This window comes from Schistocerca serialis, chromosome 5 (assembly GCF_023864345.2).
Source record: "Schistocerca serialis cubense isolate TAMUIC-IGC-003099 chromosome 5, iqSchSeri2.2, whole genome shotgun sequence".
NCBI classification, from domain to species: domain Eukaryota; kingdom Metazoa; phylum Arthropoda; class Insecta; order Orthoptera; family Acrididae; genus Schistocerca; species Schistocerca serialis.
Window position 1 is genome coordinate 421,670,951 of NC_064642.1, and position 16,316 is coordinate 421,687,266.

The 16,316-nt window shown below is 44.4% G+C and overlaps 1 protein-coding gene across 3 annotated transcripts in view; it reads left to right on the forward strand.

Annotated features, from left to right (window-relative positions):
• LOC126481640 (synaptotagmin-5) overlaps window positions 1-16,316 on the forward strand; it is a 398,029-nt gene that overhangs the window by 314,830 nt on the left and 66,883 nt on the right. For 2 of the 3 annotated variants that reach the window (XM_050105539.1, XM_050105540.1), the window contains 2 exons: window positions 8,814-9,076; window positions 13,397-13,507. In XM_050105539.1, the coding sequence (XP_049961496.1) occupies window positions 8,814-9,076; window positions 13,397-13,507 (374 nt within the window). The remainder of the gene's footprint in view (window positions 1-8,813; window positions 9,077-13,396; window positions 13,508-16,316) is intronic. The other variant, XM_050105541.1, reaches the window with a different exon arrangement.

A 16,316-nucleotide genomic window follows, 5' to 3' on the forward strand; every position in this document is an offset into this window, starting at 1 on the left:
TAGAAATAGTTATTTTCAGTCTGCTGGTGATCATCAGAGGGACATCCAGGGATAGAGTGAACTGATGTGCTGCAGGTAAGTGCAATTGAAGCTTAATCCTTAAACATTCCTTCCACACTTACCTGAAGGTGGGGTGATTCAATGGATATCGCTGGAAGTAGGAACAGAGTGGATGTTGAAATAAAATCACCCCAGTCCACGGCAACTGTCGCGAAAGTTCTCTTGCAGATTCTCTAGTTTATTTAGAATCACACTGGGTCGAATCAGGAAAAGCCTTTTTAACTCAAAAAAGGCCCTTTGACATATGGTTTTTATCAACTCTTATCGCTACCATGTCCAAGGGGAAATATTGTTCCCTGATCAACTGAAGAGCCATACTTATAACCACATCCTGACTCTGTCAGTAAGTTGCACTCAGAGAAATAGCCAAATGCCGTATTGATTTGAAAATTCAGGTAGCAATAACATTGAAAGAAATCTCAGTAACGATAGTGTACAAGTAGTTTCAATTCAGTTTACCTAAATAGTCCCAGAATGATAACTGAAGATATTGTATATCTCAATAATGACAGTACTGCCTTGGTACTCCCTTTTCTACACTCCTGGAAATTGAAATAAGAACACCGTGAATTCATTGTCCCAGGAAGGGGAAACTTTATTGACACATTCCTGGGGTCAGATACATCACATGATCACACTGACAGAACCACAGGCACATAGACACAGGCAACAGAGCATGCACAATGTCGGCACTAGTACAGTGTATATCCACCTTTCGCAGCAATGCAGGCTGCTATTCTCCCATGGAGACGACCGTAGAGATGCTGGATGTAGTCCTGTGGAACGGCTTGCCATGCCATTTCCACCTGGCGCCTCAGTTGGACCAGCGTTCGTGCTGGACGTGCAGACCGCGTGAGACGACGCTTCATCCAGTCCCAAACATGCTCAATGGGGGCAGATCCGGAGATCTTGCTGGCCAGGGTAGTTGACTTACACCTTCTAGAGCACGTTGGGTGGCACGGGATACATGCAGACGTGCATTGTCCTGTTGGAACAGCAAGTTCCCTTGCCGGTCTAGGAATGGTAGAACGATGGGTTCGATGACGGTTTGGATGTACCGTGCACTATTCAGTGTCCCCTCGACGATCACCAGTGGTGTACGGCCAGTGTAGGAGATCGCTCCCCACACCATGATGCCGGGTGTTGGCCCTGTGTGCCTCGGTCGTATGCAGTCCTGATTGTGGCGCTCACCTGCACGGCGCCAAACACGCATACGACCATCATTGGCACCAAGGCAGAAGCGACTCTCATCGCTGAAGACGACACGTCTCCATTCGTCCCTCCATTCACGCCTGTCGCGACACCACTGGAGGCGGGCTGCACGATGTTGGGGCGTGAGCGGAAGACGGCCTAACGGTGTGCGGGACCGTAGCCCAGCTTCATGGAGACGGTTGCGAATGGTCCTCGCCGATACCCCAGGAGCAACAGTGGCCCTAATTTGCTGGGAAGTGGCGGTGCGGTCCCCTATGGCACTGCGTAGGATCCTACGGTCTTGGCGTGCATCCGTGCGTCGCTGCGGTCCGGTCCCTGGTCGACGGGCACGTGCACCTTCCGCCGACCACTGGCGACAACATCGATGTACTGTGGAGACCTCACGCCCCACGTGTTGAGCAATTCGGCGGTACGTCCACCCGGCCTCCCGCATGCCCGCTATACGCCTTCGCTCAAAGTCCGTCAACTGCACATACGGTTCACGTCCACGCTGTCGCGGCATGCTATCAGTGTTAAAGACTGCGATGGAGCTCCGTATGCCACGGCAAACTGGCTGACACTGACGGCGGCGGTGCACAAATGCTGCGCAGCTAGCGCCATTCGACGGCCAACACCGCGGTTCCTGGTGTGTCCGCTGTGCCGTGCGTGTGATCATTGCTTGTACAGCCCTCTCGCAGTGTCCGGAGCAAGTATGGTGGGTCTGACACACCGGTGTCAATGTGTTCTTTTTTCCATTTCCAGGAGTGTATATCTACAGTTGTATTCCGCTAAGCACCTTACGGTGTATGGCCGAGGTTAGTTATGGAACCCTATCTTTCCCTTGATTTCCTTTTCCATTCACGAATTGCGCGCGGGAAGAGTGTCTGTCGATAAAGCTCCGTGTGCTCTAATTTCTCTAACTTTCTCGGCGAGACGTATGTGAAAGCCATTAATCTGTTACCCGACTCTTCTCAAAATTTGAACAGTAAATCTCCACTTGAGACAGAGCGCCTCTCTTGAAGCTTCTTTTCCCACTTGAGTTTGTTGAGTATCTCTGACAACGCTCTCGCGCCAACGAGGCCGTGACAAAACAAGCCGCTCTTCGATCTATCTTCTCTGTATCTTAAACATTAATCCCACTTGGTACGGTTCCCAGACTGATGAAAAATACTCAAAAATCGATAAAACTAGTGTCTCGTAAGAAACTTATTTCCGTAATATTCTTCTAATGAATCTCACACTGACTTTTGCTTTTTCGACCATTTGTTTTATGTGATCATTCCACTTAAGGTCTCTTCGGATGGCTACTTCTGCGTATTTTACGCTTGTTACAGTTTCCAGTAACTTTATACCGATGGTGTAATCGAAGAGTAGTGAATCTCTTCGGCTATTTATGCGCAATAGTTCCATTTATTTACTTTCAGTGAGTACTGCCAGTTTCAATTAATTTAAATAAAATTTGCTGTTGCTTTCTTAATGCTACCTTTACTATATGCTACATTGTTTTGAAACGATTATAAGGTTTATATGCTGTTCTTACAAACCCACAGATTGTGGATAAAAATATGGGAAACATCAACAACACAACACTTTACCATACCTAAAATGGTGTAGGAAAACCGTTGGCATTCGAACCAGCTTCTAATCGGCTCGGAACGAATAAATAATGAATAAATACCGGTCCTGAATGGTTTTAAAGGCAGTCATATACCATTCTTCCTGCAAAATAGTGGCAAGTTCAGGTAAAGATGATGGAGGTGGCTATAGATCACGCACCCTTCTCTCACCAGATCACCAAGTCTCATTAACACTGAGACCTGGTGACTGTGGTGGCCAAGACAGGTGCGACAATTCATCCTCGTGCTCATAAAACCAGCCCTGGACCATGATGCGAGTTGTGTGAATAGGGGTCCTATCGTATTGGAACACATCATCAAGACTGGGGAGCAAACATTGTACCATGTAATGCAACCTGATCAGCGAAAATGATCACATAATCAGTAATGCGACTTTCAGAAATAACCATGCTACCCATGGAGTACCACGATATGGCTGCCCAAATCATCACCGAACACCCGCCATGTTTCACTTTTGGGACGTAAATCAGGATAGCCGGAACGGGGGTTTGAACCGTCGTCCTCCCGAATGCGAGTCCATTGCTAACCACTGCACCACCTCGTTCGGTTTTTATATCCAGGTCAGATAAAAATAAGACGTAGTACATGCTCAAATATTTGGTTATGTATGTGTCTTAGTAAAGTTGATCGTAATATATTTAAAGGGAGGTTTACTATCTTTGGCCCGAAAAAAGCATGTTTTTTGGGAATTTTTTCTCGGAATGTGTTATATATATCAATGTCACATTTGGTCAAAATGTTTATTGATATTTCCTCTACAAACTGGATTTTTTTCGACCGGAAATGTCGAAGGGTAAAGGCGGAAGTGCCGTCGGAACGAAACAAAATTTCGATGTAGACCTCCACGCGCGGTATGTCACAGGTCGCCTGAACTCAAAATTGAGTTGACGTTAGCGAAGTATATGAGTCTTTAGGAGTTGTACCTCGCTTAAGCTATTAGGACCATAGGAACAAAATGGCGGCCATTTGAAAAAAATAGGGTTTTTTCATCGATTTTTCGACTTCATCGGCCAAGTAAAAATATTTATAGTTAATGGATCGGAATAAAAGTGGTACAACTCCTAGACAATTTAGTTAGCTTCGTTGGAAACAAAGAATCATGCCAATCGGTTCAGTAGATTTGAAGTTACCATACAGCGCGATAAACGAAACGTCATTTCGAGAAAAACGCGTTTGAAGTTGTGACTACATATAAATGCAATATTATGCAACGTACGTTCAATCTGCTATTCCGGATCCATAAACTAGTCCTTCCTCTTCCTCACAGATGGCGTTCTGATCGATCTGGGCCATACTGCGCTGCTGCAGAGCCGCTCGTACGGCCGGTGACAAGCGGTTTTCGGCCGCTTGAATCCGGTGGTGGTCCGAATGCTTGGCGAACTGCGTCGAAGAGAGTCCCAGGGTGACGTCCATCGTTGTCATGCTCTTCAGAATTGCTGAATACCCTTCGCTGAAGCTGCTCACTGCCAGAAAAGTCGCAATCTCCACAGTCTTCGCACCAGAATGGAAACGCTTGGGGGCTAACTTCCAAACACATGCGTTCAAACTTTCATTCGAATTTTGTGTGTTTCCTTACAAGCAATAACTCATCCTCCGAAAGAAAAAAACTGGTGCGTGAAGAAGGCCGGTTTCAGGCAGGTGCATTTTATTATTATTATTATTTTTTTTTTTTTTTTTTGTTCAACAGCGATTAACAAACATTTCCGTTCTGTATTCAGAAAAACCGTTTTAGGGGTGGATTCTAAACACACTTATCGATCCAAAAATGCAATTTCAAAAAAATCAATTGTTTGAACCAAAAGATAGTAAACCTCCCCTTAAGTCATTAACAGTGCGGTGTGTGCCGGATCGAGACTCGAATTCGGGACCTTTGCCTTTCGCAGGGAAGTGCTCTATCATCTGAGCTACCCAAGCACGACTCACGACCCATCCTCACAGCTTCAATCCCGCCAGTACCTCGTCTCCTACCTTCCAAACTTCACAGAAGCTCTCCTACGAACCTTGCAGATCTAGCACTCCTGGTTTCATGCATGAATTGTGTTGTGCAGGTGCCGGATGTCAGCTTCTAGAACGGAGTTGCATGCATGTTGCACTTAGTCGGTCAATACAGGGACCGTTAATGTTGCTTGTGGATGACGCTGGAGTTGTCGTCCGATGATGGCCCATATGTGCTCCATTGGAGACAGATTTGGTGGTAGAGCAGGCAAGGCAACATGTCGACGTTCTGTAGAGTTCGGTGGGATACAACAGCGGTATGCGGGCGAGCATTATCCTGTTGGAATACACCTCCTGCAATGCTGTTCTTCAATGGCAACATAACAGGTCAAATCACCAGACTGACGTACAAACTAGCAGTCAGGTTGCGTGGGATATCCACAAGAGTGCTCCTGCTGTCATACGAAATGGCACCCCAGACCATAATTCCACGTGTAATGTAGGTTCCAGCTTGTCTAGCACGCACACGGTTCGGTTGCGGGCCATCAACCGGCCTCCTCCTCACAAACACATGGCCATCACTGGCACCGAGGCAGAACCAGCTTTGAACACAAAACACAACAAAGCTCCGCCCTAGCCTTCAATGAACTCTCGCTTGACACCACTCAAGTCGCAAATGGTGTAATTTGGCATCAGTGGATTGCACGCTAAAGGGTGTCTGACTCCGAGCTATCCGCTGTTATCGTGGTGCCAACTGCTGCTCATATTGCTGCTGTAGATGCTGTACGATGCACCAGAGCCACACGCCGAAGACGACGGTCTTCCCTCTCGGTAGTGCCACGTGGTCGTCCGGAGCCACCTCTTCTTGCGACCGTACATTATCGTAACCACCGCTGCTAGCAATCACGTACAGTGGCTACATTCCCGCCAAATCTTTCTGCAATATCGCAAAAGGAACATCCATCTTCCTGTAGCCCTTCTACACGGCCTCTTTCAAGCTCAGTGATGTTGATAACATCGTCTCTGATGCCTTAAAGCTATTCTTGACTAATATCTACTCACCACGCCCAATCTCAATGATAACTAACGCTCACGACCGTGACAGCGTTTATTTAAAACAAACCTGATTTACATCGTCATAGTGACGCTACTAGTGCCACTCTTATGCGACTGGCGCGAAATCTGAATAAATATCATCTTCCAGATGCAGGAACACGCCTACAAACTTTCGTTTATATCGCACAACTCCTTCTTGGTGTTAGGATTTTTTGTTGCGTCAGTGTATTGCATTTCCGCTTACTGTGATGACGCACTCGCTTTCGGCCTCTTGCGAATTCCGTTTATTATGTGGTGAGAGTATTAATGTCATCCTAGGCGTTAAGTTTAACATTTAAAAAAGCTACCTCGCCTCCATTACCAGTATTATCAGCCACTCGATGTGACCGAACACCGTCATAGTTCAAGGGAACTTCATCGCCAGAGTCATCTGCCACAGTAGGACTGGATTACATCTCTTCATCATCTGTTTTACTGAAGTGTTTCTTGCCAATGTCGTCATGATCTGAGATGTCTACATGGTCGAACACTATACAATTATCCTCAACTACCACCTGTGGGAAATACAGAGACCTCAAAAACCAAGGAAGCAACCAAATTAATACAACCTAAATGATTAAATCACCATTAGCTGAATTTAAGAAGGAGTAATTGTGTTACCGTCTAAAGAAAGTTGGTTTAGCTACATTTACGTGAATTTATAACACATGATACAATGAAGGCTTTCACGACCGGATGTTTCAGCTGCCAAGAATTCTTCATGGCTGTATGGCCGTGGTCCATGGAACTCTTCTATCCCTGAAGTTTCGTCCAAAGCTCCTGACTGTGCTGAGGCTTGTCAACTGACGAGTCGGAGGTCGAAGAACGACCTAAATACCGTGGAAAGTTGGCGTAGACTGGATCTACAAAGAGTCATGGACCGTGCGGCTGGTCACGGCGGAGGTTCGAGTCCTCCCTCGGGCATGGGTGTGCGTGTTTGTCCTTAGGATAATTTAAGTAGTGTGTAAGCTTAGCATAAGATTTCACACACATTTTTTTTCTGCAAAGAGAAAAGAGAATACACGGTTGAAGGAACATAAAAGTCTTCTCCGGCTAGGGAAAACAGGCAAGTCAGCCGTGGCGGAACATACTCTTCAGTCGCGTGATCACGTAGTGAAATTTTCGGAAACTGAAGTTTTATGTACTATGACGAACTATTATCCACGGCTATATAGAGAAGCCATCGAAATATATAAACATGGTGATAATTTTAATAGAAAAGAAGAAGCTATGAAACGCAGCGATATATGGACAGTGGCGCTACAGAATCGATGACAAGTTTTTATCTTTGACGTACTATGATCGATAGTTATACTTTATCCTTGACAAGGTTCATCACTGCTATCACTTGAAATCCAGACCACGCCCACTTTCCACGGTATTTAGGCCCTCCTTCGACGTCCGACTCATCAGTCGGCAAGACTCAGCACAACCAGGAGCACCTCCGAAGATTTCCAACGTAGCTTTGGACGAAACGTCAGGGATAGAAGACTTCCATGGACCACGGCCATACAACCCGGAAGAATTCTCGGCAGCTTATCACACATGGCCAACCAAAACGAAAACTGAAAATTGTATACCTGGGATACTACATTTCTTAACAACATATCAATCCCATCAATAAGGACGTCATGAGGCAAGGTCACAACACCCAGTTCAATCGCAGTCCATTTTCTTAAGTAAAGTAGCAAAATAGCATTATTATGAAAAACATGGCGAATTTTGCTGGATACAGATGACACGCTATGTGTAATAGAGGTGCTCCTTTGGCTGATTGTACGATAAGCATTCTAATGGCGTCAGTTCTGGATATTCCGGTCATTCATTGTTGTCAGAAGGAAGAATTGCTACTATAGTTGTATAAGGGTCAGAGGAAGTTTTGACGATGTTAGTACCGTCGACTGGCGGTAAAGCATCCAGGTCATTATCCTCGGGAAATCGGGGAATGTACATTGAGAACTTTGTTACTTTCCATTACAACGAATAATATCTTATTGGGGAGAAGAGGAGTTTGTGGCACAACTTGACTAGAAGAAGCGATCGGTTGGTAGGACATGTTCTGAGGCATCAAGGGATCACCAATTTAGTATTGGAGGGCAGCGTGGAGGGTAAAAATCGTAGAGGGAGACCAAGAGATGAACACACTAAGCAGATTCAGAAGGATGTAGGCAGCAGTACGTACTGGGAGACGAAGCAGCTTGCACAGGATAGAGTAGCATGGAGAGCTGCATCAAACCAGTCTCAGGACTGAAAACCACAACAACAACAATATCTTGCAATCTGAAATATCTATTCATACCGACTGGCAGTTCTCAGCTGGTGGCCGGATTGAGATTGTGTGATAGAATGTTAGTTCTCGAAGTAATTGAAATATTTATAGATTTGCTTAGCTGTATTTAGCGCTAATTCCACGATCCATTTACTTCTGCCGCTAATAGACTCCATTTTATTCTTCGAGTCCGTCATAATATGCTGCTCCAGACATCAGAACCTACTGCAATTTGCTATTTGCACTTGATAAACAATGCGTATGAAAATAAGGAAGTAATATGTCACTGAGAGATTAACTGTCGTCGCAGCTAATACGATAAGGAGCGTGACCGACTGCATTCGGCTCAGTTGTCGTACCATCACTTGCCATTGTTTACGGCTCGTTTCCGGTTGCACGTACGATAGTGTCTCAATGCCAAATTTCTTTTCTGCGAAACGTACACATATAATAGTTTACCCCTAAGGCGGTTCGACTTAAACGAGCCACCTGCAATAAAAACTTCAAAATTGTCCTTTTTGCACTTAACGATAGTCTACCTCTGACGTTCAGAATTAAAGCTATATGACTAGCCCTCGTGTATTGGACGTTAAACGCGTATGATGAAAGCTGTGTGCCTTTTGCAGAGTCGAGCCCGTGCACGCCGCAGGGCTTGCCGCTGTCGCCGCAGCACGTACAGCAACAGCAGCAGCAGCAGCCGACGCCGGGAGCGGTGACGCCGGAGGCGCCCACAGCGGCGGTAGCGGGGGCGGAGGCGGGGGCGGTGGCACTGCCGCTGGCGCGCAGCGACAAGCACGTGGTGCTGGCCACGGCGCCTGCGCGGCCACGCGTCTCCTCCATGCACACCAAGCTGGACCACACCAAGATAGACACCTCCCTCTACCAGAAGGTAACCCCAACGCTGGCTACCTGCGTTCAGCTCTGTGCAACCGAGATTGCTGTAACCCCGTGTCGTACTAGTCTCTCCCTCTCCTTGCGTCCCGCTGTGGCATCTATAATCTGTCGTGAATCTGTCTGCAGAGTATTTTAGACAGAAACGGAAGTACGATATGTGTTCAAAAAATCAGGGAATTTTTCGTTTTTCACATGAAAGCGTCGATATTACTCGTGTATGTAAATTACTTCAGATATGAATCGCTAATAATTACGATACTAATAATACGTAAACAGTGGTTGAGCCCGCAGCGTATAGGTCCTGTACGTACGTACTTGTGGCGCAGTAATTGTTTTACCTGTGAGGTTACTGCACAAGTGTACGCGCATGTGACTGATTGCTACGAATTCAATATATGTAAAGTTATAAATCGTTAAGCGTGGAAACGCATTTAGCTCAGTTACTGATTCCGGTGTCATTGTGAAGACCTTGCGGGGCACTGCTAGGAGACGAAGCGAGATAATACAAAATGAAAATCAGCCTAGTACAAGTGAAAGTCAGTATTAAAATGAAAATTACAAAATAATGAAAGCTGGCTCATATGACGCATAAATATGCTCCGAATGATAAAAAAACGCAAGTGAGAGTAAAGATCGCGTCGAAAGGAATCCAAAAAGCCTACAATGTCCGGTGCCGAGCGAATGATCAGAACTACGGCAGCGTCAAAAAGGAAATGAAAACACGGTGTAAAGTGATTACGTAGCCGGCCTGTCATCGAACATACAGCGGGCAGCGAAAATCTAAACTTACTATTTGTCTGTTTATAAGCAACACACAACTTCGTGTAACCATTCTCTTAAAGAGATCGATAATTAAATTATATTTTAATTTTTCATTCTTACTGTAATTGTTATGATTTTATCCCGACGTTTTCACGAAAAATCTACGGCGTGGACTGAACTATCTGCGTAGAAAATTTTTGGAAACAATTTCTTTTATTCCTCTACATCAATATTATGCCCTTCAAAATTATCAACATTTGGTATTATACGCTTCTGTCAGTATTTTTCCAATCCCTGAAACTCTTCTGGGACTCTTCTCTTTGGGACAGCTTTATGCTCTCTCAGCGATGCGTTTTTATGCTTACCTGAGCTTCTAAACCGACGACCCTTTAAGGTTTTCTTTATTACTGGGAACTTTTGAAATTCACGTGAGGCAGCGTCTGACGAATACGGAGACTGGGACATCTTTACAGTATTATTTTTTGCCAAAACTTCACGAACAAGCAACAAGTTCGGGGAGGGGTATTCTCGTGGTGCAAAAGCCATTAATTGCTTCGTCACAAATCCACGCATTTTTTATCGTATCCGTTCACACAAACGGCGCAGAACCTCTAACTAGTATTGCTTATTGATCGTTCGACCTTGTGGCAATAACTCAAGGTGAACTATGCCGTTAAAATTGAAGAATACCGTGAGGATAACCTTCACATTTGACGGCACTTGAGCTTTTGTTCGGTCTTGCCGATCCAGAAGTGCTGTTACGGGGACGACTAAGCGCTGGTTTTCCGCATTGTATCCGTAAACCCGTGTCTCATCACTTGTTACGACACGGTTCAATACGTTTTCTGGATTGTTGACTTCATCTAGCGATCTCTGAGCAACTTGCATTCACCGCTGTCTTTGTTCGAAAGTCAACAATTTTGGAGTAAATTTTGCTGTCACACGTTTCATATCCAAAACACGCGAAAAAAATGTATCGCATGACCCAATGGGTATGCCAACATCATTAGTGGTTTGTGTGATTGTGATTCGGCGATCGTTTATTTCTTTCACACTTCCCACGATTTATTAGTTGATGATGAGTTGGAGCGTTCAATGTGCTCTCCTTCTTTATCGTCATCGTAGTATTATTCAAAATGCTTATACCATACGCAAATCACTAATTAATACTATATGGGGCTAATATAACAAGCGAAATTACAAAACTCCCGTTACTTTTTGAACGTACCTAGTGCCGGGCAGTTAAAAATTGATGTAATGATTACAAATAATGCAAAAGGAAATACAAATAATTTTATATACAGGGTGCCCCACTCAAATATCCCTGATTTCAAAGACACAGGAAAAAAACCGCAGTAGATACGGCAATGAAAAATGCACCACATTACAGAGCATATCAATACACCTCGACATGTGAACCACTTGTAGCACAAAGAATATCGAGTCTATATTCAGTTTCTTGCCATGTTCTTTGTAACATTTCCTCTGTTATTGTTGCAATGGCATTAGTGATACGATGTCGCAACGTAGGAATATCGTCCACTTGGTAGCACACACGTGGTCCTTCAAGAATCCCCACATGAAGAAATCAAGCGGCGTAACGTTGGGTGAACGTGGTGGCCAGGCAATGGGTCCTCCGCGTCCGATCCAACGACTGGTAAATTTCCTATCCAGGAACTTGCGAGCAGCCGTTGATCAATGCTACGAGACTCCATCTTGTTGAAAAATGATGTTGGGTTGCAAGTCTTGTATCTGAGGATACACAAACTGCTCTGACATGACCAGATACACTGACCCATTCACTGTTTGTTCCATAAAGAAGAATAGTCCAACAATCCTGTCGTGTATTAGCCCGCACCAGACGTTTAGTTTATTAGTTTATGGATATCACGAACATGTTCAATGACAACGTGCGGATTTTGCGAACCCCAAATAGCAGAACTCCTTTACTACTTTAAGCGTCTCATTTCCTAATGTAATTCCCTCAGCATCACCCGACTTAATTCGACTACATTCCATTATCCTCGTTTTGCTTTTGTTGATGTTCATCTTATACCCTCATTTCAAGATACTATCCATTCCGTTCAGCTGCTCTTCCAAGTCCTTTGCTGTCTCTGACAGAATTACAATGTCATCGGCGAACCTCAAAGTTTTTATTTCTTCTCCATGGATTTTAATACCTACTCCGAACTTTTCTTTTGTTTCCTTTATTGCTTGCTCAATATACAGATTGAATAACATCGGGGATAGGCTACAACCCTGTCTCACTCCGTTCCCAACCACTGCTTCCCTTTCATACCCCTCGACTCTTATAACTGCCACCTGCTTTCTGTACAAATTGTAAATAGCCTTTCGCACGCTGTATTTTACCCCTGCAACCCTCAGAATTTGTAAGAGAGTATTCCAATCAACATTTTCAAAAGCTTTCTCTAAGTCTACAAATGCTAGAAACGTAGGTTTACCTTTCCTTAATCTTTCTTCTACGATAAGTCGTAGGGTCAGTATCGCCTCACCTGTTCCATCATTTCTACGGAATCCAAACTGATCTTCCCCTGAGATCGGCTTCTATCAGTTTTTCCATTCGTCTGTAAAGAATTCGCCTTAGTATTTTGCAGCTTTGACTTATTAAACTGATAGTTCGGTAATTTTCACATCTGTCAACACCTGCTTTCTTTGGGAATGGAATTATTATATTCTTCTTGAAGTCTGAGGGTATTTCGCTTGTCTCATACATCTTGCTCACCAGATGGTAGAGTTCTGTCAGCACTGGCTCTCCCAAGGCTGTCAGTAGAAAGTAGTAAGGCTGTCAGTACGTAAGACACGCATTTTAGAGCCCTTGTTTGTGAGATTTTTTGGCTTCGAATGATAGTTTCTCTCGGATCTACGAACAGTGACAGTTGCTCCTGTAACAACCTGTACACAAAGAGAGTAATGTTCTCGACGATAACAAATAGTCTTGGATGCTGATACACTCTGATGAGACACTGACACATACAGTTTAGTAGCGTCGAGAAACGTCGAGTTATTGTTCTCACTACAGCCTGCCACACTAAGGTTGATAAAGTCTGTAGATGCAGCTTCTCAAGGGGAAGCTCTGAACTGCGGACGGTTAAAAGGACCCACCGTCTACTCAGAGTTGCGGGCAATGATGTCACGTGAATTTAGCGTCGACTGGTGGCGCCACCCCTCGGAGACAACAGGCGATGAAGAGCGAGGTCGCCTGGCGGCGCTCTGACGGGAGATTTAAAAGTGCCGTCTCCAATGTAACTGTGAGCGGCGCGAGGCGAGCCAGATGCGGTCGACGAAGACGCCTTCGATACCGCAACATGGAAAATTAGTGAACATCACCAGAGGTACTCCATATACAGGCACTTGGAAGCGAGATACATAGTATTCAGAATACAGTCATGGTAGCTGACGCCTTTCAACAGCCGTTATTATTTGCTAATGCTGATGCACCGGTTACTAGGCCTGATATTATCATTTCGACACACGCTTTACAGAAATGTCCGCTGACTCGTCAGTGCTTACAGAGGTGTGGCTTGTGTTGCAGCAGGCACTGACAACCAGGTCTCCCAGTCTGCCTGAGGAGCCAGTGGGCTCCATCCAGATGGCGCTGGCCTACGACCCGGCAGCCGGAATCCTGACGGTGCGACTTCTGGAGGTGAGTTCGTCAGCACGTGCAATCGTTGTTAGAATTTGAAACAAACATTCTCTCTGATGTTATCTGTGCCGCATCTTAGCTTCCAGTCCCTCGTGTAATTTTTGGGCCTGATTACTCCACATCCGTCGCCACATTTGTTTATAGTGCCCGCCAGGACGAGCTTTCTCGTCTGCGAGAAGTATCATAAACCTGCCTCACAGAACTGTTTGCTTTATAACAACATTGCCAGCGCCCACTACCCGATGTGTCCATCGGTCCCTTAACTTCTACCGCCGAGCGGGATTATCCGAGCGGTCTAGGGCGCTGCAGTCATGGACTGTGCGGCTCATCCCGACGGAGGTTCGAGTCCTCCCTAGGGCATGGGTGTGGGTGTTTGTCCTTAGGATAATTTAGGTTAAGTAGTGCGTAAGCTTAGGGACTGATGACAGCAGTTAAGTCCCATAAGATTTCACACACACATTAATTTCTACCTTACGGTCATGGCTGCGCAAAATTTTCAAGAATTTCCCAAATCCGAGCCTATACTTAATTGTCGCGCAGCATTATGTTTTCAAATTGTCATATTTAAACCCTCACGCAGCGGAAATGTGTTGCAATTCTGCAGCAACATTTATACTCTCAGCTCACGTCCAAATGTGTGGCAGAGGGTACATTGTAGCAGATGATTCAAATGGCTCTGAGCACTATGGGACTCAACTACTGAGGTCATCAGTCCCCTAGAACTTAGAACTACTTAAACCTAACTAACCTAAGGACATCACACACATCCATGCCCGAGGCTGGATTCGAACTTGCGACCGTAGCGGTCGCGCAGTTCCAGACTGTAGCGCCTGGAACCGCTCGGCCAAACGCGGCCGGCTACATTGTAGCAGACCATACATTAACGTTTGTTATTATTCCCTGCATTGATAGTATGTGGAAATAATCACCATCTGTGTGAACTGTTAACTGTCTGCTTTCATTTTCGTGGCTCTTGCGGTAGTAGGCCAAAGAATATCTATAAGTTTTGCTCTAAAATTTGTTCTTGGTAAATTATAAGCAATTTTCACGAAATATTGCACGTTTTTTTGAAGTCCTAGTTCAATGTTATCAACATTGTAGATACATTCTCCACAAATTCAAATAAGCTTATCACCTTTCCCACTGCTCTTGTTGGATGCCCTCAATGTCGCTTGCTAGTTCAACCTGATAACAACCCCACACAAGAACGCATTGCTCCAACATAGGCCATTCGTTTGTATTTTAAGTTTCCGAAAGAGATCTGGCATTCCTCTATCTACGTCTTATTCTATGTCAAATGGTTCAAATGGCTCTGAGCACTATGGGACTTAACTACTGTGGACATCAGTCCCCTAGAACGTAGAACTACTTAAACCTAACTAACCTAAGGACATCACACACATCCATGCCCGAGGCAGGATTCGAACCTGCGACCGCAGCAGTCGCGCGGTTCCGGACTGCGCGCCTAGAACCGCTAGACTACCGCAGCCGGCTATTCTAGTATGTCCTTGCTCCATATCATATAGCCTTACTAAAAGCATTGATGCCTGGCTAAGAAACAATGAGACTGCAAAGAAGTACGACTTCTCTAAGTGCATCCCTCAACTTTTCTGAAAAAAGGAAGAGAAACAAAACTCACCAGTCTCATTCATTCTGCAAGCCAACCGCCTTTGACTTTAACCACAAAAATAGAAAGATTGTCTTGATGTGCATTTAAGATAACACACGGAGAAGAGATATCTGCTCTGTAATTAAACGAATCGTAGGCGTGAACATCAGGCAAAACCGGTGAGAAATAAATATATTCTTCCTGCAAATTAAACTAGAAATGTTTTCCAGTTTCTATAATGAACTTCAGAAGTAAAAAATACATTACACGTAGGCAATCCAAACTGTGAGTAACCACTGTTATGAATAAATTGAAATGGTTCTGTTAAATGTTACCCTTCAATTACAGCATAATCCTTGAGACCATAAAGCTTCAAATAGATAACAAATCTACTAAATAATAACTGTGATGTCTGGTTATACGCATCTGAAACACGATTGCGTTGTTCTTGCTTTAGCGAACTGCATTTCTAGTGGACAAAGTTATATGGCAGAAAGCAATGAAACGTCATGGCAAACAGAAGCTAGACAGATCTTGTACAGAAGAGAAAGGATTTGCTCTCATGATCTATTCACTGTATTGGTCACAGAAGGCTTGTAATGCTTCAAACTGTCGAAACAGCCTCTTTCTCTGTCAGTCGACCAATCCGAGCTTTCGTTCCGTCTCAAATGACCACGACGTTGACAAGATTTTAATATTCCTTCCTTTCTTCTTTCTGTAACATCTGGATATTCATTTCATGCCACTTAATGTGGGCATCTTCTGTTTCATCAAAGATTATGACAGTATTAGTGTTCGTTTCTTGGTACTTTTTGTGTAATTTTCGAATTTAAAATTTATGTAAACTTTTCACGGTCAATTACAATTCACTATACTAGGTGTGGAGTACCATATTTCCAAAACTAAATTTGTCCAAACACAATATTTTTTAATAAGTCTAGTTGTAAAATACTAACTAAGTCTCTTGGATGTCCTGTGTTTCTAGTCAAATGTTTGAGCGGTGCGAGAACAGTACACCCAGTAAATTACACAATGGATTTTTGTCCGAATTTCCATAGCCAAACGATGAGTGGGAAATAGACAATTGAGGTAGCAAATTGACCAGCAAAAAAAGGGTTTAAGTGCTTGAAAGTAATCAGGGCAATTAAGAATAATTTAATTAGTGATTTGAGGCACAATTGAAATATTTCACGAGCAGCT